At 43.1% G+C, this 23,118-nt stretch overlaps 1 protein-coding gene across 9 annotated transcripts in view; it reads right to left on the bottom strand.

Moving 5' to 3' along the window:
• Nucleotides 1–5,900: 5,900 nt before the first annotated feature.
• The window catches only part of MEIS2 (Meis homeobox 2), a 120,069-nt gene continuing 102,851 nt past the window's right edge, over nucleotides 5,901–23,118 (bottom strand). For 4 of the 9 annotated variants that reach the window (XM_040412463.1, XM_040412467.1, XM_040412464.1 and 1 more), the window contains 4 exons: nucleotides 15,756–15,814; nucleotides 14,129–14,239; nucleotides 12,466–12,559; nucleotides 5,901–7,145 (listed from right to left, as the gene is read on the bottom strand). In XM_040412463.1, the coding sequence (XP_040268397.1) occupies nucleotides 12,501–12,559; nucleotides 14,129–14,239; nucleotides 15,756–15,814 (229 nt within the window). In that variant the 3' untranslated portion in view covers nucleotides 5,901–7,145; nucleotides 12,466–12,500. The remainder of the gene's footprint in view (nucleotides 7,146–12,465; nucleotides 12,560–14,128; nucleotides 14,240–15,755; nucleotides 15,815–23,118) is intronic. The other 5 variants (XM_040412465.1, XM_040412466.1, XM_040412462.1 and 2 more) reach the window with 3 other exon arrangements.

The raw sequence follows: 23,118 nt of genomic DNA, 5'->3' as shown, positions 1-23,118 counted from the left end.
GTGCTGGGTGTATATAGATAGAGTTGGGCAGGGTGCTGAGGTGTATATAGACGGATTTGGGCAGGGTGCTGGGGTGTATACAGATAGATTTGGGCAGGGTGCTGGGGTGTATATAGATAGATTTGGGCAGGGTGCTGAGGTGTATATAGACGGATTTGGGCAGGGTGCTGGGGTGTATACAGATAGATTTGGGCAGGGTGCTGGGGTGTATATAGATAGATTTGGGCAGGGTGCTGGGGTGTATATAGACAGATTTGGGCAGGGTGCTGGGTGTATATAGATAGATTTGGGCAGGGTGCTGGGGTGTATATAGATAGAGTTGGGCAGGGTGCTGGGTGTATATAGATAGATTTGGGCAGGGTGCTGGGGTGTATATAGATAGAGTTGGGCAGGGTGCTGGGTGTATATAGACAGATTTGGGCAGGGTGCTGGGGTGTATATAGACAGATTTGGGCAGGGTGCTGAGGTGTATATAGACGGATTTGGGCAGGGTGCTGGGGTGTATACAGATAGATTTGGGCAGGGTGCTGGGTGTATATAGACAGATTTGGGCAGGGTGCTGGGGTGTATATAGACAGATTTGGGCAGGGTGCTGGGGTGTATATAGATAGATTTGGGCAGGGTGCTGGGGTGTATATAGACAGATTTGGGCAGGGTGCTGGGGTGTATATAGATAGATTTGGGCAGGGTGCTGGGGTGTATATAGACAGATTTGGGCAGGGTGCTGGGTGTATATAGATAGAGTTGGGCAGGGTGCTGAGGTGTATATAGACGGATTTGGGCAGGGTGCTGGGGTGTATACAGATAGATTTGGGCAGGGTGCTGGGTGTATATAGATAGATTTGGGCAGGGTGCTGGGGTGTATATAGATAGATTTGGGCAGGGTGCTGAGGTGTATATAGACGGATTTGGGCAGGGTGCTGGGGTGTATACAGATAGATTTGGGCAGGGTGCTGGGGTGTATATAGATAGATTTGGGCAGGGTGCTGGGGTGTATATAGACAGATTTGGGCAGGGTGCTGGGTGTATATAGATAGATTTGGGCAGGGTGCTGGGGTGTATATAGATAGAGTTGGGCAGGGTGCTGGGTGTATATAGATAGATTTGGGCAGGGTGCTGGGGTGTATATAGATAGAGTTGGGCAGGGTGCTGGGTGTATATAGACAGATTTGGGCAGGGTGCTGGGGTGTATATAGACAGATTTGGGCAGGGTGCTGGGGTGTATACAGATAGATTTGGGCAGGGTGCTGGGGTGTATATAGACAGATTTGGGCAGGGTGCTGGGGTGTATACAGATAGATTTGGGCAGGGTGCTGGGTGTATATAGATAGATTTGGGCAGGGTGCTGGGGTGTATATAGACAGATTTGGGCAGGGTGCTGGGGTGTATATAGATAGATTTGGGCAGGGTGCTGGGGTGTATATAGACAGATTTGGGCAGGGTGCTGGGGTGTATATAGATAGATTTGGGCAGGGTGCTGGGGTGTATATAGATAGATTTGGGCAGGGTGCTGGGTGTATATAGATAGAGTTGGGCAGGGTGCTGAGGTGTATATAGACGGATTTGGGCAGGGTGCTGGGATGTATACAGATAGATTTGGGCAGGGTGCTGGGTGTATATAGATAGAGTTGGGCAGGGTGCTGGGTGTATATAGATAGATTTGGGCAGGGTGCTGGGGTGTATATAGATAGATTTGGGCAGGGTGCTGGGGTGTATATAGACAGATTTGGGCAGGGTGCTGGGGTGTATATAGATAGATTTGGGCAGGGTGCTGGGGTGTATATAGATAGATTTGGGCAGGGTGCTGGGTGTATATAGATAGAGTTGGGCAGGGTGCTGAGGTGTATATAGACGGATTTGGGCAGGGTGCTGGGGTGTATACAGATAGATTTGGGCAGGGTGCTGGGTGTATATAGATAGAGTTGGGCAGGGTGCTGGGTGTATATAGATAGATTTGGGCAGGGTGCTGGGGTGTATATAGATAGAGTTGGGCAGGGTGCTGGGTGTATATAGACAGATTTGGGCAGGGTGCTGGGGTGTATATAGATAGATTTGGGCAGGGTGCTGGGGTGTATACAGATAGATTTGGGCAGGGTGCTGGGGTGTATATAGACGGATTTGGGCAGGGTGCTGGGTGTATATAGATAGATTTGGGCAGGGTGCTGGGGTGTATATAGACAGATTTGGGCAGGGTGCTGAGGTGTATATAGACGGATTTGGGCAGGGTGCTGGGGTGTATACAGATAGATTTGGGCAGGGTGCTGGGTGTATATAGATAGATTTGGGCAGGGTGCTGGGGTGTATATAGACAGATTTGGGCAGGGTGCTGGGGTGTATATAGATAGATTTGGGCAGGGTGCTGGGGTGTATATAGACAGATTTGGGCAGGGTGCTGGGGTGTATACAGATAGATTTGGGCAGGGTGCTGGGTGTATATAGATAGATTTGGGCAGGGTGCTGAGGTGTATATAGACGGATTTGGGCAGGGTGCTGGGGTGTATATAGACAGATTTGGGCAGGGTGCTGGGGTGTATATAGATAGATTTGGGCAGGGTGCTGGGGTGTATATAGACAGATTTGGGCAGGGTGCTGGGGTGTATATAGATAGATATGGGCAGGGTGCTGAGGTGTATATAGACGGATTTGGGCAGGGTGCTGGGGTGTATACAGATAGATTTGGGCAGGGTGCTGGGTGTATATAGATAGATTTGGGCAGGGTGCTGAGGTGTATATAGACGGATTTGGGCAGGGTGCTGGGGTGTATACAGATAGATTTGGGCAGGGTGCTGGGTGTATATAGATAGATTTGGGCAGGGTGCTGGGGTGTATATAGACAGATTTGGGCAGGGTGCTGGGGTGTATATAGATAGATTTGGGCAGGGTACTGGGGTGTATATAGACAGATTTGGGCAGGGTGCTGGGGTGTATATAGATATATTTGGGCAGGGTGCTGGGGTGTATATAGACAGATTTGGGCAGGGTGCTGGGGTGTATATAGACAGATTTGGGCAGGGTGCTGGGGTGTATATAGATAGATTTGGGCAGGGTACTGGGGTGTATATAGACAGATTTGGGCAGGGTGCTGGGGTGTATATAGATATATTTGGGCAGGGTGCTGGGGTGTATATAGACAGATTTGGGCAGGGTGCTGGGGTGTATATAGATAGATTTGGGCAGGGTGCTGGGGTGTATATAGATATATTTGGGCAGGGTGCTGGGGTGTATATAGATAGATTTGGGCAGGGTGCTGGGGTGTATATAGACAGATTTGGGCAGGGTGCTGGGGTGTATATAGATAGATTTGGGCAGGGTGCTGAGGTGTATATAGACAGATTTGGGCAGGGTGCTGGGGTGTATATAGACAGATTTGGGCAGGGTGCTGGGGTGTATATAGACAGATTTGGGCAGGGTGCTGGGGTGTATATAGACAGATTTGGGCAGGGTGCTGGGGTGTATATAGACAGATTTGGGCAGGGTGCTGAGGTGTATATAGACAGATTTGGGCAGGGTGCTGGGGTGTATATAGATAGATTTGGGCAGGGTGCTGGGGTGTATATAGACAGATTTGGGCAGGGTGCTGGGGTGTATATAGACAGATTTGGGCAGGGTGCTGGGGTGTATACAGACAGATTTGGGCAGGGTGCTGGGGTGTATATAGACAGATTTGGGCAGGGTGCTGGGGTGTATATGGACAGATTTGGGCAGGGTGCTGGGGTGTATATAGACAGATTTGGGCAGGGTGCTGAGGTGTATATAGACAGATTTGGGCAGGGTGCTGGGGTGTATATAGATAGATTTGGGCAGGGTGCTGGGGTGTATATAGATAGATTTGGGCAGGGTGCTGGGGTGTATATAGACAGATTTGGGCAGGGTGCTGGGGTGTATACAGACAGATTTGGGCAGGGTGCTGGGGTGTATATAGACAGATTTGGGCAGGGTGCTGGGGTGTATATAGACAGATTTGGGCAGGGTGCTGAGGTGTATATAGACAGATTTGGGCAGGGTGCTGGGGTGTATATAGACAGATTTGGGCAGGGTGCTGGGGTGTATATAGACAGATTTGGGCAGGGTGCTGGGGTGTATACAGACAGATTTGGGCAGGGTGCTGGGGTGTATATAGACAGATTTGGGCAGGGTGCTGGGGTGTATACAGATAGATTTGGGCAGGGTGCTGGGGTGTATACAGACAGATTTGGGCAGGGTGCTGGGGTGTATACAGATAGATTTGGGCAGGGTGCTGGGGGTAGGTGCTAGGAATGTGAGGCCATTAGTTGCAGGACTATTCCTGGTATGTGATTCCTGGATCTCCAGGAACAGGCTGAAGGTTACCACCACCACCACCACCCTGAGCAGGGAGATCATTTCCAGTAAGAGCCTCTCCCCATCTCCAGCCTTTTCCATCATCTGAATATTTTATTTAAGCAAAATAAGAAATATTGAGAGCAGTAATTGATTCCTAATGATTTAGAAATCGATGGTGGAGGCCAGAGGGTGTTTGTCCCCCCCCTGCTCGGAGGCTGCAGTGAGTGCGGCGCTGGAGGGAGGCAGGGAAATGAGGAGAGAGCAGGCTCATCCATCATCCCTGTCAGGAGCCGGCTGCACCTCCTTCTCCTCTACACCCAAACTATTAATATGAAAATCGCCTTCCAGAGCTCCAGCAGCAGCAGCAGCAGGGCTCTCCATGTCTCCGGGGTCAAGCAGATTGCGCCATTTCTGCGCCTGTATGACTACAGCTGGTGTCTGTATCCTGATCACTTAGAACAGTTCTAGATCTCGCCTCCTTCTTGTACCGAGAACCCCCTCCCCCTCCTCTATGTACTAACGAATTCGCGGCTCTGGTCGCCATCATCCGGACGCGGTAACATTTGCGGAGAATTCTGTAGATTGTGCGAAATTCTTTACATGTCCCATCACTAGACCCCCCCTCCCCCCCCTAAAAGAACAGCTGCTCCCCCCCCCCCTTCATTAACCCTTTCACTGCCGGCCGGCCCCGACATTACCGCCTCCGGTAACACATCAGCTAGAAATGCCGCAGCAGGGGCACTTACCGGACCTCGCTCCTTATTAGCTTCGTTTCATTTGATAGGGACACATCTAATTTCTTCTTCTTCCCAAGCCGACGTGGAAGCCGCACGGAATATTCGTTTAATGAGAACTAGGACTAGGTCACAAGAGGTTTAGGTCTCATTCCGTGATGTTAATATTTGAAAACGTAAGAAATTCATTAAAAATAACAGTGATGTGTGTTTTTTCAAAGGATAAATTACTAGAAACATACAATACAGTTACCAAGTCCATACAGTCATAGATCTTATTCCTATCCATAACAGTACAAGATTCTTAAGAAAACAAACCAAAGATGGCAACCCCCCCCCCCCCACACCACCTCCCGAACTATCATTTCCCCAGCAAAACAAAATAATGATTTATGACTTGTGATTGAAAAAAATAAAATAAATCAAAATAAAGTTATAAAAACAATTTAAAAGGAAATTATAAAAAATTATATTTAAACAATTAATTCTAAAAGTAGTTAAAACGAAAAAATAAATAAAAAGAAAAATCGAATGATTTATTATGAGCGAAGCTTCATTAAAAAGAATGAAAATAGAATAAATAAATAATTGTTTGGAGGGATAAATGGGGTGTTCTGTGTATGGGTTTGTTTATTCTGTGAAATGTAGGTAATATTGTTCTGTTTATTCTGTGTTATATATATATATCCATCATGTGATATATCATGTAGCTTGGTAACATGTATGTTTTATAGATTATGTTAGGGGGTTATTTTTAGGTGACATCATGTAACACAAAACTAAGTCCACACAGGAACCCCAGAAAAAATTCAAAATGAAATATTTATTACCGCATTTTTTTTGTAACACCTTTTTTCTTTAAACATAAACTCACAGTCCTCATACAAGTATTTTAATGTAAATTTGACAAAGCTTAAAGGTAACAGCATTTTTCTCTAATGAGGAACACGTGCTGAGAAAGAAATTATCCATGGACATACAATACCAATCCCACAGCAGGTTTTACTAGGAGAACATTCTTTTTTTTTCAATTGAGGTAACACATAGAATATATAACATGAAACATTAATAGAACGAACTTTGAACAAATTTTGTTACAGTATTGTCTTCCTTCCTCTCAGTCACTCGGGCTCATCGTCTCACTCATTCTCACACTCACTCGCTCACTCACTGCTGTACGCCCACTCACGCTTCAATCTTTGAGTTTACAATTAAGTTCAGTCTGTCATTTGGTGCAAAGACCAGATTGTAGGAAGACCCCCCCCAACCTTTCTCCATATGTCCACATCTAGGTTGGTGTCCATTTGTCCATGTCATGTCTGTGTCTCTGCCCCAATCCATATAGTCCTGTAGTGCTGAGGGACAGGAGCACAGACATTTGTCACCACCGTGGTTCTAGTCCAGGTCTTGGCCTTGTTCTTCGCTGGTCACAGGTAAAAATAATCTGTAGCTTTCCATGGACAGGGGGAGGGGGTTCTGGCTGAGCCAAGTCATTCATTTGGGAACAACACACATAGTGTGGAAAAAACAAGGATATCTCTTTTTGTCTCGTCTAAAACTATTTAAATCAACAGAAATGTACAAGTTAACTTAGTTCCTATGATTTATCCTACAGTAGTTATATCTCTGAGTCTTTCTGCTTCCAGAGGGGACTTTTTTTTTAATGGGCATTAAAGTGAACCCATGACTTCACATTTATGTCTTGTTTCATTGGTCCTTTGTTGTCGGTGAAAAAAAAAATTGACAAAAGTTAAAAAAATCACAGCTGTCTGGAATTTTAAAACTGACCAAAGTTCAAAAGTCTTAAAATATTATCTTTTCCCTTGAGGTTCCTTATAAGTGATGGGCTTCCTGGACAGGATGAGACTCCAAGAGTTGGAGTTGTTTGGGGTTATGGGGGGGTGGTGGTGGTGGTTGTGCAGACATGGCCATCCCTAAGACAGCAATTCTCCTTGTGTCATGATGGCTGATGGTAGATGTAGGACACCGGTGGTCCATGTCTTGAGGAAGGGTGTGATGCCAACTGGGGAAAAGTGTGAGCTGGTTGTACCAAACTGATACTCATAGGACCACCCTGAGAAAGACAGTCCCCTGGCATGTACTGCAGACCTGGAAAACACAGAAATCGTGGGTTATTAGGGGGAAATCCAATATAAATGTGTGCAATAAATAGACAACTTTTACATTCCTGTCCATTAATTAATTTTTTAGCAGATCTATCACCGAATGAGTTTCTACAGATAATATAGAATTTATCAAACGTGGCGACTTTTACTTTCACAAAATCAGAACCTACATATTTTTGTACTTTACTCACTTATATGGCACTGACATATTCTGCAGCGCTGTACAGACATTGTCATCATTTGCTGTCCCCAGTGGAGCTCACATTAGTTCCCTATCAGTATGTTTTAGATCGTGGGAGGAAACCAGAGTACCCGGAGGAAACCCACACAATCTCCATGCAGATGTTGTCCTTGTCGGATGGGAATCTAGGACCCCAGCTCTGCAGGACACCAGTGCTAACCACTGAGCCACCATGGCTCTATGACCTTACATGTATGTATTGAAACATTTTCTAAAATTTGCAGGACTTACAGGATTTATGGCATTACTTGGACTGTCCAAGTGTCTTGGCTCTGAGGCTTTAATTTTTTCAGAACTGTAAGGATGTAGAAGGTCTTATATCTATCTGTCCATTTAGTCTTAGAGAGGAAATACAGAATTTTATATATTTCAAAGATATATGTAAGATTGTGAGACAATCACCTTGGTGAAGTCTGAGAGCTTGTACCACTGATCTCCAGAATGAAAGACCTCTAGGAAGAGCTCACACCGCTTTAGCACTGTTCAGAGATTTCTCTTGCGGGAAGTCTAACACAACATCGTAAGCAAACTCCTGTTGTTTTGGACAGAAGTCTGCTTGGAGTAATGGATCAGATTTTCACCATCAAAAAATTCTAAGCACTACAAAGGGGTTAACATCCTCTAGTGAGCCCTTTTGCTATGGATATCAGCGGTGGTCGAAAATCACAGATCATAGTGACCTTCCTACATATATCAATAGCATAGCAAAAAATCAATTTCACCGAATTTCACCCTTAGACGACAAACATGCACCAATATTAATATATTCTCGGCATTTTTCTCTTGGAAATCTGTCCCTAAATCTGTCCCCCAAATTTTACTAGTTATTTACACTGCCCAATATAGATAATTATTGGTCAGTAATTGATAAGTAAGTGAGATTGTGGAGAATATCCACCTTTCGGCTGGTTAGAAACTATTGCTTATTGTGTTTTTCGCATTCATCGAGTGATCTGTGGCACCTTTAGCCAAGCAGTTTATTGGGAACGTTGGTTCCCGAATAATCTGTCTGACAGTCGGGCTGTGTAAATGCAGCTTCCACAATCGGGCTGTGTAAATGCAGCTTCCATCAGAGTTGTAACTGTGTGGCCTCAGTGTAAAATCTGCAACAGGACCTTCCTATGGGGTCAGAGGTCCTACAACCACCCCTCCACCCTGTGTAACTATGTCCCTGATGTCCATTAACTGTTAGATTGGCTAAACTATCTGGAAGCCTGTATCTAGCTTTAAACTGGTACTGGATATGAGATAGAACCAATGCATGGTTGGGCTGATCAGCTCTATGGTCCTAGAGGCCACTTCAACTAGATGCAGAAGATGAAGCCCATGATGGACCACTTATTGAAACTGCAAACAGAGTGCATTGTTGTCAGCTGGTGATGCCATCATGATGAGATCACTAGTCCTAGCTCACAACAGTCTCAACCCACTCCTTTATTTTATACATCCAGTGTATTCATGATTATGTTACTTCTGTCATGTGATACGTTGCATATAATGGTATAGTTTAGCATGCAGTAGATACGTGTGAGCTGGTCAAGACTCAGAGGCTAGAAGTGTATCGGTGATATAGACCATTGTGCAGTGATGGTACAGGGCAGGCTAGGGTGGCATCTGTGTGCAATGAGTGGACCATGTATTTCTCATGCCACCCAAGGGGGCCACAACACTTGACTCCATTTAACCTCAGGCACCTGCAGTGGAGACGTCCAGCAGATGTTTCCGTACAGTTGTAATATGAGGATGGCGAGGCAGCAGACATGCAGCCTTTTTATTAACATAAGTGCTGGAGCCATCTAAACACAATATCCCGGCTGCATCATTGGCCCTGTGTTTGTTCTAGCCCGGCAGCCTACTCAATGGATGATGATAATTAAGTACCAAATATACCATATTGTGTGGCTGCATAATCAAATCAAGAGAGGATAATATTCTTCTGTATTAAGCTATTAATGTAATTGGTCATGAAGCATAAAATATGTTATGTAATTAAATAGGCTAGAAATTATATGGCCTATATTAAGAATTATCCAAGCTGAGAAAATGTTTTCTCTATGGCCGTTATAGGGTACATTGCTTTCTGTTTCCTGACTGCATTTGTAAAAAGGAGGAAGAAATAGGAAAATTGGCTCCATCAGTGGATGTCACGGCAGCCCCTTGAGATGGGCTATGAAATGCTGGCCCCTATTTACATATACAGAATGATTTAATCAAGGTACGTCTTCCTATATTCGGCCTCATTAAACAAAGAAGTTTCAATGTTATATGCAATTCTGTCTGCTCTGCTGCCTTCAGCCAAGGGGATGAAACTGGCAGCCGCACACATTTTTTTTTTTAATACGTCAAAAACACTTGAAGCTTTAAAGTCTAATGGATTTCTTAATCCAAGTGCAGTCATTCAGCCCTCAGTGAAAAATCCATTGCTTCATATTCACTTGCTCCTAAATGTGTCTCTCTTTAAATTTATTGACTGCTACCCTCGTTCTGTGTAGAACAATTGGTAGGAAGGAGCAACATGTAAAAAAAAAGAATGATAAAAATGGAAGGATCTCCCCAGCAAAGCATCCTGACCGAGAGTCTACTCCTCGTCTCTGCATATGGGATCATTTGGGCATCCATCCAAGGCTAACAGATTTATATCACTCAGAGGACAATTTCACTAGCCCCAACATCTCCTGGTTTTAATCTCAAACACGTTTAATTTCACAGAAGGAATTTAATGCCCTGGAAGAAGTGTCACCTTCAGGATGCAGGTACAGAGAGGACACTGGGACAAAGACAGGACAACCCTCCAGGTGTACAGTAATGAGGCAGATACGGCACTGGCTGATTAATACGTAGAAACCACTTTGCTCTTTTAGCATTCTGGGTTCATGGCTGATGGATCAAGGTCAGCTCTAGAGCTCAAGGTAGGACATAGTGACTGCTGGTACGAACAGCATCCAATTCACTACATACTATGGCACATGGATACTCCTTAAAGAGGAAGGATACAGTACAGACCAAAAGTTTGGACACACCTTCTCATTCAAAGAGTTTTCTTTATTTTCATGACTATGAAGGCATCAAAACTATGAATTAACACATGTGGAATTATATACATAACAAACAAGTGTGAAACAACTGAAAATATGTCATATTCTAGGTTCTTCAAAGTAGCCACCTTTTGCTTTGATTACTGCTTTGCACACTCTTGGCATTCTCTTGATGAGCTTCAAGAGGTAGTCCCCTGAAATGGTCTTCCAACAGTCTTGAAGGAGTTCCCAGAGATGCTTAGCACTTGTTGGCCCTTTTGCCTTCACTCTACGGTCCAGCTCACCCCAAACCATCTCGATTGGGTTCAGGTCCGGTGACTGTGGAGGCCAGGTCATCTGGCGCAGCACCCCATCACTTTCCTTCATGGTCAAATAGCCCTTACTTTCAAAGTTTTCCCAATTTTTCGGCTGACTGACTGACCTTCATTTCTTAAAGTAACGATGGCCACTCGTTTTTCTTTACTTAGCTGCTTTTTTCTTGCCATAATACAAATTCTAACAGTCTATTCAGTAGGACTATCAGCTGTGTATCCACCTGACTTCTCCTCAACGCAACTGATGGTCCCAACCCCATTTATAAGGCAAGAAATCCCACTTATTAAACCTGACAGGGCACACCTGTGAAGTGAAAACCATTTCAGGGGACTACCTCTTGAAGCTCATCAAGAGAATGCCAAGAGTGTGCAAAGCAGTAATCAAAGCAAAAGGTGGCTACTTTGAAGAACCTAGAATATGACATATTTTCAGTTGTTTCACACTTATTTGTTATGTATATAATTCCACATGTGTTAATTCATAGTTTTGATGCCTTCAGTGTGAATCTACAATTTTCATAGTCATGAAAATAAAGAAAACTCTTTGAATGAGAAGGTGTGTCCAAACTTTTGGTCTGTACTGTATGTACATGCCTACTCTCATAATCCCCTAGAGCAGGGGTAGGCACTCCAGTTGTGAAACTGCAACTCCCAGCATGCGTCCTTGCACTGCTCTTCTAAGAACTCTCATCAAACTGAATGGAGCATGCTGGGAATTATAGTTGCACAACAGCTGGACTGCCCTAGAGACTACAGAGGTAAGGGCAGATTTTCTGCAGAGATTTCTGATTGTGATTGGAGGATACCCATGCCCATGTTGCAGAACAAATCTGATGTCTGCTGATTTATCCGTAGGTAACATCCGCACGTACAAGAAAACCCACAGCAAAAATGTGTGGTGTAAATCCAAACCGTACGTCAATTTCCACATTTTGTTCCCACAGCGGGTGGATGAGATTTGTAAAATCTCATCCACTCTGCTCCTCATGTGATACGACATGTTTCCACCCACAAATCAGCTACGTGTGGACATACCCTTATAGCAACATTTGTCTTAGGGCTCATTGTACACGACCGTATGTTCAGCTGGCCCCTAATAGAACAGTCCTATCCTTGTCCGTAATGCGGACAATAATAGGACATGCTCTATTATTTTGCAGAACAGGCATACGGACAAACGGAAACAGAATGCACACAGAGTAACTTTGTTTTTTTTCTTTGCGGACCCATTAAAATGAATGGTTCCGCAAAAAGACGGAAATAAAATATGTTTGTGTGCATGAGCCCTTAGAAGGAAAGTTTGAAAACACTGAGGATTCACTGCAAGGAATGTCCTGGTAAATATGTTGCTGCAGCCATACCTATACCTTGGGGCTTGTGCACACGACCGTATTTCTCATCCGTGTGCGAGAAATTTGGGTAGCACATTGACTGATTCACTTCTATGGGGACATGCACACTTCCGTATTTTTTGTGGATCCGTGTGGGCTTTCTGCAAATTTTAGAACATGTCCTATTCTCGTCCACATTGCAGACGAGAATAGTCCTTTCTAGTAATGGGAGTTAGAAAAATCTGGAATGCACACGGAATCTATCAATATGTTGAGGACAGAAATATAGACACCGCTGTGTGCATGATGCCTTAGAATGTGTGGTCTAAAATTCATTGCTGTATTATGTGACTATTAGGCTCATCATCCTTAGGATACTTACTTCCCCTTGTTTGTGATTGCTCTGCAATTTCTTGGTTACATATAGTGCCACTGTCCATCCATGCCCATATTCATTCCCATCCCACTCATAGGTCCTAGAGGAGAAACAGAACAAGACGTTATACTCACAGGTATTACAGTAACGTTTCGGAGAATCTAATATAAATCTGAACTGATCAGTAATATACATGATCTATATTGGGGAGTGAGATTATTCTACGTCTTCAATATTTTTTTATAGATGAGCCTTGTTTTTAAAACTGATGCAAAAAAATAAAAAATCTGAGTTGTCACCTGAACTTACTGGCCATTTTCAAGTGTCAGGTCAGACAATGAAGCAATTACTGGTTGCAATGGGTAACATAATAACAGGGAAACCATAAAAAATATAGCTTCATATTCTGCGTTCATGTAAATCATGGGTGAAATAAGTCTATTGTATATAATAAAAAGGTGCAAATTGAATGTCAATGAGGAAGTTAGTGAAAGGCTTTAGGGGGCGCTATACAATCAGAGATACATATAGATAGATATAGGCATTACACAGGAATCTGTTGCTAGGTCTCCAGTTTTAATCATTTTCTTCATCATTTCTCACCTCGCTAGTTTTTGCTCATGCCATTAGCCAACATAAGCAATATATACACATAGATACACAGGGAATGCAGATATGTATCTATTCACATATTGCCCTCACCCTCCACACTTTTCACAATCACAGCACATAACATAGAAGTCCTAATTTATGAAAAGTAAAGTCAGTATTGCCAATAACAGGCATTGCAATTCCATAGAAGAAGACATGCGAGTGGACAATTTTCCAGGTTAGAAAATTCTCTTCCATACTGAGTGGTAGGAAATTCTGAGTTTATAGATCCGATGTTCAGGATCCTGATATCTTGTCCAAATTGTCTCTCAGGACCAGTCCTGTCCTACGTTACACAGACAACACCTTGACTTAAATGGGCAGTGGGTGCATTGTTTAATGTTTCCTGTGGGGGCGCTGCAGGGAAATTGAACATTTCGGGCTGTATTTGACCTGCAGAGGGTTGCACAGATCATCAGGAATGATGATCTGCCTATGTAATAGTGCCACTAGTTACCTGATGAACAAGCAAACAAGCACTAAACTGAGGGCAAACAAAGGGCATGAGACAAGTGATGGCATTAGCGATCGCTTCTCCCTATACTGTGGAGGAGATGGCTGCATGTAATAGCAGAGGTCTCCTCCGCTGACGAGCAGGCGATTGTAATGCTCATCTGCAGGGGTAACACAGCCCTTACTGTCACCTTTCACTACAGATTTCAGCTGATGGTGGGGATCTCAGCAGGGGGACGCTTTGACACCTGTACCATGAAGGGATTTTCCAAAGTGGAGAACCCCTTTAAGCAATAGCAACTAATCAGATTTCAGTGATCTACTTTATTGTGCAGGAACCAGAGGTCTGTTTGGCGGCTATGGACAATACCAAGGCTTTTTGGCTGCACTTGTTTTCATAAATGTGCAGCACTAATTTATTTTATGTGAGACAGAGTTTCGAACACAGATTTTATATACGTAGATTATCGTAGGTGTAGAACCTGTGGGCTACCTAAGTCAATGGATGAGGATCCCAGTGTGAGCCAGTCGTATCAACAAGATGAATAGAAAGCTCATATCTCACCTGCAGGTCGGATCCCCATATGTTGCTGCCCGTCCAACACAAAACTTCCCATAGGCTGCCCCTCTGGACTATATGCTGCTCCTTGGCTCACTGAAGGATCAAGAAGAAAACCTGATTGTGGTCAAACGTGGACACAGAGAAGGAGAAAGAAGAGAAGACATACCGAAATATCAGCAAAAGTTCCAGTTTTAGGACTGAAACACATACTTCAAACCAACAGAAACATGACAAGCATGACATGAAGACCTTGTGTGTGTAATACACTGACAGGTCTATGTGAATATGTGATAGACATGCATGTAACCTAATGGCAAAACCATTTATATTCCCCATCTTCAGCTGTGGTGATTTTTTTGGTGACACAATATTTTAATAAAGCTTCTGAGATAGGAGTGGCATGGATGGTTGGACTGGTACCAGGTTGCTAAGGACACTGCCCAATGGCCCTAGTCTTTCACAGCAAGTCCATAGCAACAAGTCTGTCTCACGTTATTTGTGATGATGAATGGGCACTAAACTGAGGGCATGAAGACTTTAACCTAGGGAATGTGTTGGCTTACATGTGGTATTTGTCTTCTACCAATGGTCATTACTAGTTTAAAAAATAAATGAATAAAATATATATATATATATATATATATATATATATAAAAAGATGACTATAGTCATTCTGACCACTGTCCGTGGACATGAGGTTTTCATTGGCGGATGGCCTGCCAACTGTCTAATGTCGTTGGGCCACAGCAGACACCTCCAGTAGAGGGTTGGCTTTCTCACATTTTTGGATGATTTCCTCCCCAATATGTGTGGCATCAGTGGTGTCTGGCAGCAGCGAGCCCCTCCCAGCAATGAAATAACATGCACATTCAGCCGATTTCTTGAGGGACAGAAGTTTCTAAGGTTTATGAATGCAGATATGAGGAAAGGGCAGTAATACCAACTGGAAGGAAAGGAAAATCCTTTCCAAAATGAGAGTTGCATGTATATTCATTGCAAATTTCATTGTAACTCTGGTCATTAAATGAGTTTGTGGCATTGATAATGGGAGAATTGCTTCCAAAAAGAACATTACCCCCCTTTTACAATTGCCCCACACACATTCTCGGTCTACACCTAAAAATAAAGCCCATGGTATAATACAATTCCAGCCAGTTGTGTGTGAATAGACAGTCAATGAATGCACACAATAGGCTGCATATGGGAAAGACTTCCTTATACTGCCAAGAGCTGTTAGATGGCACTGGGCAGAGGCAATGAGTAATTTAACCCTTCCATGGCGAAATCACCTGCTCCAGCACGATAAGGGTTAAACTGCTTCTTAGTGGCCCAGTACTTTGCACCAATTAACGGCCTGTGAGGAGGAGGGGATGCAATTGAATTGAGAGCATGCTGGAAATCTCCAATTAGCACCAATTAGCTGCTCCCTATGGTGGGATGCTGAGACTTAAAGCGGGTAAGATTGCCCCCTCTTCTTGTCTCTACTGTCTCACAGAATGTCTTGCTGTGGCATTTTATTTACTACCCATTGAACCCCTCTCTGTTTCATAAACCTTTTGACTGCTGGAAGGTTCTGACAGGAGCTTAACCCGTTCAATGTCACCTGGGAGATAGGAACTTGGCACCTTACCTGCTCGATTAGACTGGTCAATCATCGGCTGGACTATTCGTCTTCTAGCATTAATAAACCTGTAACACAGGAGAGGATGTCTTTTTTAATTTGCACAAATTGTCACAATGTTCATCAAAGCAGAATCAATGGAAAACTACAAGATGCTAAGGCGATGGACTGCATTTGGAAGTTCTTCATGGATCAGCAGCAGTATGGAACAACGAAGAGTAAGAGAAAAAGTAGGAGCCCCCTAAGGAAAGTGAATGTGCTGCACATTGAGTGTTTTTGATTTTTTTTAAACACTCCTGAAACATCAAGAAACTCAATAAGAACCTGCAGTTTCTTAGGTTTCTTCTACAACAGCGTATTTGAGGTCCCAGCAAAGATGTTTCTGATTTTCCAATGTGCAGCCCTAGCCCCATGCTTTCTGATCTCTCTGCATAAGCCCACTCCCCACCCAGTCCACCCTAAATGAGGTCCAGGCTTTTTGTTTTCACGTGGCTTCAGCGGGGTCAGCAGAGACATCCATTAAACTGTCTCATGTTTTATTGCCAGCCTTACAGAGCCGTAGAGCTCCAGGAGTAAGACCCCCCTCCCCTACTGCCCAATACCCACCACCTCCTGCTGACCCAAACTTTTAAAGCTAGGGGTCATACACAGGTCAGTGCCAACTTGGGTTGATTTCTGGTGTTGATTGGTAGCCTTGAGCTACACAATGTTTTATAACCTTGGCACATTTTGCTGGCAATGAATATTAAAATATTGATGTATGACCATGACAGCATTGCCAGTAAAAATTATTTGAGCAATTGCTGGCTCTTGTGGCAAAGTATATGCTGCCAGTGCTTTAAGGACTAAGGTAGTGATTTAAGAAGCAATTTTAACTTCCAACAGTTTATATGTTGGAAATTAACAAAATGCTCAAAGACGTCAAAGATTGCAGTTGGACCAAAATGAAGTAATGTACTGGAACAGTAGCTCCAAATGGTTAGCACGCTAATCTTCTGATTCTTTCTGGATGGGGCTCATGGTGCCAACACACTCCATATTGCCTTCCCCTAAGAAGCAGAAGATGGCCCATTTCATAGGGAGGAAACCCACATATATTTGACACATAAACATACTAACTCCATATGGTGTTCGGGTTGGAGTTGACTCTACGGCAATGCTAAAGTCTGTGCAACCCTCCTTCAAGTGTTTGTGTATTCTATATTTATAGGAAAGTGTGACTTATGTTTATTCTAGATTCACATTAAAGATAACACTTAGATTAGTGTTAGGAGCAGAAGTGGTATAAATTTATACAAAGAGGAAGAGCAAATAGATGTAGAGCAGTTGCTCTATGTATATATATATATATTTCATTAGTAGCTGCAATTCTGTTAAAAGGGTCCCAAGTTAAGAACTGTAAGAGCAGTAGCAAGGGAAACCCTCTTGAGATGACACCAGGGTTTTGAGCGGCTCTCAATGATTACTCCTATTGGCCCTACCGGCTTCCTTCTAAGAATCTCATCAGACAACCTCCTGCTGTACCGAACTGTAGGCAGAAGAATCCATGAAAATGGAAGGTGATACAAACACATGAGCAACTTGCAGAGATTGGCAAAGATCCAAGGCCGACATAAAAAGGTTGACGCACAATTCATTTAGACCTGTTTCATAACATCATCTTAGATGAAGAATCCTAACAGAAACTGAGGTTTGTACAGTCAAAGACTAAAGCTGAAGTAAGGTTTTGGGGTTCTACTGCTAAACAAAAGGGTTTATTAGGAATGTGTGGAAGGAGAGAATGACAGATTTATCAGCTGTTAGACAGTGAAGGGTTAAAGGTGCCCAGGGCAGAGCATAAACCTGGACCCAGGGGGCTGGCATGCACCATTTCTGTTTACCAAGACGGGTGTGAGGGGAGCAGGGTGTGTATTCTGACATGTGTTTAGTATTAAATGCATGGGGGATTTTCCCTCCGCCCTTTCCCTAAAAGTAGGTAGTAATGGTCCCCCATTTGACAAGGACATGCAGAGCTATAAGTCACTGGGCCGTTAAGGCTGGATTTAATTTAGATAGTAATCCCAGAATGAGTGCCTGCAATTTTTCATGTTACCTTAACTGGTAATTGTTGCCATTAATCCTCTGTGTTTTGAGTTAAACAAATAAAATTACTAGTATAAAGCAGACCCCCTTAGTCCACACTCCACACCTCCTATGGATTAAAAACATGGCCGCCCTTCCAAGGCACACATACTGTTACTGTACCTGGAGTGTTCATGACACCAATAAATGATAGGACTGTAATGGATCATTTAGCTGTCATTGTGGGACAGAATCGAATCTACATGAATGAGCAATCCATATTTGAGACTGAGAGAGGACACCAGAACTTGGACTTAGATATCTTTATCATTACAGAGCATTAAGGCTTTAACTTTTATGTATAAATGGGAATGTCTTGCCAACATAGGTACCATAAAGCTGGCACTGGAAGTTAAGATCAGCATCACTGAAAGCACAGATATGTAGCAAGATTGCCTTCATCCACCAACAAAGACCCTATGAGGCCTGCAAACCATTATGGATCCCCACCCCCAACACACCTCCAGCTCGGCACTCAAGCCTGTCTTCAAACAAGTCATTAAATGGAGGGTTGAAGGTTCAAACAGGGGTCATTTCTTTGGATACTACACAGAAATGTTTAGTAAACTGGGAGCTCTCTACTGATTGCCCTCCGCCATGTGTGCCTGAGTATGGGGCCAGCTTAGAATGCATCATGAAACCTCTCGTGTTACCGTAGCAAGGAACCCGAGTGTTCCCCCTTTTGCCTGGATCTTGTTTACAAGGAAGCATAAACCTAGTAGACACAAATGGATGATTCATGTGACCAATGTAATGCTGGTGGTTCTTTCTCATGTCGATCGGCATTTGTGTTCCATATTTGACTGTACCACACTATCTTTGCTATACATTGTGTTTGTACAAAATTGAGCCTCAAGAGCTCACAAGAATAGACTTAAAATGGTCCCAGGAAAGAAATATACAACTTCTCTTTAACGGGATGAGATAGCAAATGACCCAAGGTTCTTCCAACAGGTCCAAAATCAACTGGATGTTTGAGATGTACAATTCCTGCAGAGGTCGGCCACAATAGTCTGATACATGGAATGTGTATGGTGTCTTAGAGCCATCATGAGAGGCTAATTTATGGACATACCCAACATGTGGGAAGCATAAACCTAGTAGGTAAAGCACATGGGGCCTACAAAGTTAGTAAATATGTCTTTATAGAAAATCTCCCTTAGTGAATCTGTCAGACCCCATGTAAGACAAACATGAAGTGTTGAAGGCCCCTTTTACCACGTCTTTCTGAACCCTACTTTTTAATGCAATTTACACAAGAAAACTAGTGTAAATGCATTGATGCAGAACCCTCAATGGTAAAGAAGTATATCTCCATTGAATTGAAAGGGAAATTCTGAAGACAAGCATGTCTTATTTTATTTTTTTTGTATTGTCTAAATGGTCATTTGTGCTATGTTAATAGAGTATTATCTGAGGGCAAGTGAGAGAGTAATCTATGCACCTGTATCATTAGATTTCAATTTCTATAATTTCTCCTGGGTGCCACTTCCCAGGTGGCTCTGGGGAGGCAGATGGTTCTTGTTGCTTCATTTATTGAGGGTTTTGCATAAGATTCGTACCCGTGGAGGAGAAGATAGCAAGTCCTGGCTCCATCATTCCTGATAGTTTGCATATCAATCTGATTTGCATACAACTGGCCCTCTGCAACACTGATTGATGGATGGGCCTTGAAACAATGACTGGCTGGAACTTATTTTGGAGCAAGTGTTGAAGTATTGACATATTGCCCTTGGTCACCAAGCAAGAGAAAAATCTATAAAGAAAATGTACTATAATCATGTAAAGAGGGGGGTCCTGGTGACAAAATGAGTGGTAGTGGTACTGCTTTAATTCACGCTGAATATTTGAATTGTCTACTGTGTACATACAATTGAATAAGACTTTAATTGTATTTTAATTCTATCTATCTATCCAAATAGTCCCTTTCAATATCTTGGAAACCATCCAAAAACAGAAATTTGGGTGAAGTGACATGGCACATTCCTTTTAATGGACAAAGCAAAAGAGGAAAAAAAACTGCCCATGGAAATGGAGCAATTACAGAGTGCAAGCTTTGAAGAGATGAAGGTGAGTGCAAGTCCTCCGCTTTCTATACCCCTGATTAGCTGTGAGGAAGATATTTTCGAGGTCTCTAGGAGAGATCTTTGGGCCAGATGTTACCTGTCCATCAAGCTGCAGAAGTGGACAAGTAGGCTGGAAGGGAGCATGTCAGAGCTTTGATCTGGGATAGGAGAACGGCTGATTTATGGAGTGGAACTCTGTTCATCCGTTCTGTTTTACTTTCTGTCCTAAGGCAGAACCACATATTGCAGAGAGAAGGGAAGAGCGAGGTAGGGAAAATGCACCGTTCTTTACAACATCAACAAGCTCTGACAACTGAAACAGGGTTTTTCTTGGCCTTAACAAAGCTCGCAGGCATATCCTTTGATGCTCCTGTTTTCCCCCTTGTGCTTGCTCTCTTCCTTTCTGTTCAACATACTACTTGCTGTTTAATTCAGCTCTAGTAAATGGAATGGACTGTGGCCAGTATGCCTGGGGCATAAATACACCTGTGTGTTCAGGATGTCAGCACATATGGGAGTGTAGAAGCTACAGCCAGGTCACTGATGGCTTTACCTGGACAGACTATCCTCAAACAAATTCCAGCTCTTCATGTGCTACACAAGATCCTATTTTTTATATTTTTCCATTACTACACGTAATCAATATAGACTTGTGCTACTAGTAAAGAGAATTCTTATAGTCACCAAGGTCTTGTAACTTCTCAAAAGGGTTACTTATCTCTGTGATCTAGGGGTGAGCGTCCTTCGTTCGCAGGCTTAGTGCCTATGAAGTTCACCAATATAGTTTCCCTGAAGCTCCTCTACAGTTCTCATCCTCCTCTATCTTATATATTAGTGTTTTCCCTCACCATTACACTAAAGAGAAGACAGCACTGTATCCCAGCACTATTGACACTGCATCCAATTGGTTATAGAAAGAATATCTGCCCATTAGGTGGAAATGTCCCACGTCAAAAACTTGTCTTTTGTTGAGACTTCAAATGGAAAAATTATTGTGTTTAATCAATAGCTAGCCGGGTTATCAATGGAAATGAGCTCACCACTCCTGACCACCACTCTTTCTGTCTTAAAGAAGCACTCCTACGAATATTTTTACACCCTGCTCTGACAGAAAAGTACATGATATGATTGTAGTGAAGGTAATCTTCTTACTAGCGACTGTATTTGTGAGTTATCCCCTCCCTTCTGGTGCTCAGATGTGTCATGTGACCGACACTGACTCTATAACTCACATAGTGTCTTATGTGTGGACAGGAAGTCAGTTTCTCTATTTATTCCTATGAGACCGACATGACCGGCTGTCATAAGAATGAATAGAGAAACATACTTCCTGTCCACACTCTGTGTCTGTTGTAGAGTCAGAGTGTTGACTCTGACTTTACACATGACACAGCTGAGGACTAGAAGGGAGGGGATAACTCACAAATACAGTCACCGGTAAGAAGGTTACTTTCACTACAATCTATATCATATACCATTTTGACAAGCCAAAGAATAAGATATTGTTTGTGGAAATGCTTCTTTAAGGTGACAAAAATTGATGATTTCAACTATAATGAATGTCATTAGGATGGATATTAACAACAGACAATGATTTCAGTGGCACAGTGTCATCATCGGGCCATGTTTGAATTTTTGTTACGATGAATGAACCACTGTTCTATAGAGAATCTTTTATCTTTTTTACACAAACGTAACTTCCAGCAATACATCAGCCGTCACTTGCCCATAGTAATTGGGAAGAGTGTACTGTGTATTGACGCCCTGTTCCCCACTCCTCTAAGCAGCTCTGCAACTGCTGCCAATCAGTCCTACTCACATCTTAGGACAGGTTGCTGGTGGCCATTTTGAATCATTCCCTGAGAACCCCTTTAATGTGGCCCACCCTAAGTTTATTTAGTAGACCTTTTATTAGACATCTTCTATCAATTAATGGAATTTTTATATACAAGGTTAGTTTCTCTTGTGGAGCCCAAATAGGTCTAAAAATCAAGACAAGCATTCGGCTGACCGCTATGAAAACTATATGGCGAGATTTAGATGGTACTATTAAACCTAGACTATGAGAATTCACTTTGCAGGACTATTTAAGCCTAAAGCAGAATTATCCTTTATTTTGTGTCCTGCTGTGTGGACGGGTACAACTATAATAGTATCTCATCCTCAGGATAAATGGGAGACAATTATAATAACCTGTAAATGCAATGTATTAACAATGGGTTAAAGGGCCGAATAGCGGTCAGCACTTCCTAACGTCCTGCTCAAATGGTAGGGGGCAGACCCAGAAAGCACATTAAATAATGGTGGAAGCGTTAAAGTGAATCGATTAGTCTGGCTTAGTACCAGCTGGACAATGGTGCCATGTCCCAGGGGCCGTGGTTTCTCTGCAGGGTCTTAACCTTGAATTAAAGAATATGTGAAAGCTGTACAGAGGCCAGAGTTTTCAGTAACGTGGGCAGCTCTTCTGTTCTCATACAGGGCACTCTGATCACTGGACGACCCACCACCCATACCTGTGTGATTTCTGCAGAGGGGCGCCCTTTATGTGTGGGCTGTAAATGTGAAGGGGGGCCTATTAAAATTCAGTCTGAGTCTAATAAGATAGTTCACCAGTTCAATAGGAGCAGAGAAGAGCAATGAAATATTAAAACAACTATAATATTTTAGTAACTTAAAGGTCAGATGTGTTGCTAATGAATCCGCAGCGTTAACCCTTTGTGATCTTGGATACATACAAACCAATGGCAGTGAAAGGGTTGTGTTGATTCCACTTATAACTAGGCTGAGTAATCCCATGCTGTACTTTAATTTGGTTTTAATTTTATGGGCCTCGCTTTAACTGCATGCCTTACAGACCTTTATTCCTTACAGGAACAGTTACCTCATAAACACAAGATCCGCCGCTTCCTATACACTTCGCCTTCCACCTTAAACTGCATTTTCCCCTCTCTTTTGCTCTCTCTCTTTTTCTCTTCCACTTTTATTACTATGGCCTTTTCCATTTTTTCTGCTCCAAGCCTGGGACACAAATCTCGCTGCTATTGCAGTGTATGACATCTCCGCTCGTTTGCCGCTGCTCATTAACAAACAATACTGCTGTGAAATTGGTTTAATGACAAAGTAATAAAATTGCTATTCTGCTCACAGAGAGCCCGAGGCATTCTGAGGCAGGCTCTGGGTGCCAA

This window comes from Bufo bufo, chromosome 11, assembly GCF_905171765.1.
Source record: "Bufo bufo chromosome 11, aBufBuf1.1, whole genome shotgun sequence".
NCBI lineage: Eukaryota > Metazoa > Chordata > Amphibia > Anura > Bufonidae > Bufo > Bufo bufo.
The sequence above is the reverse complement of the archived record's forward strand: the minus strand, read 5'-3'. Positions and strand labels throughout refer to the sequence as shown.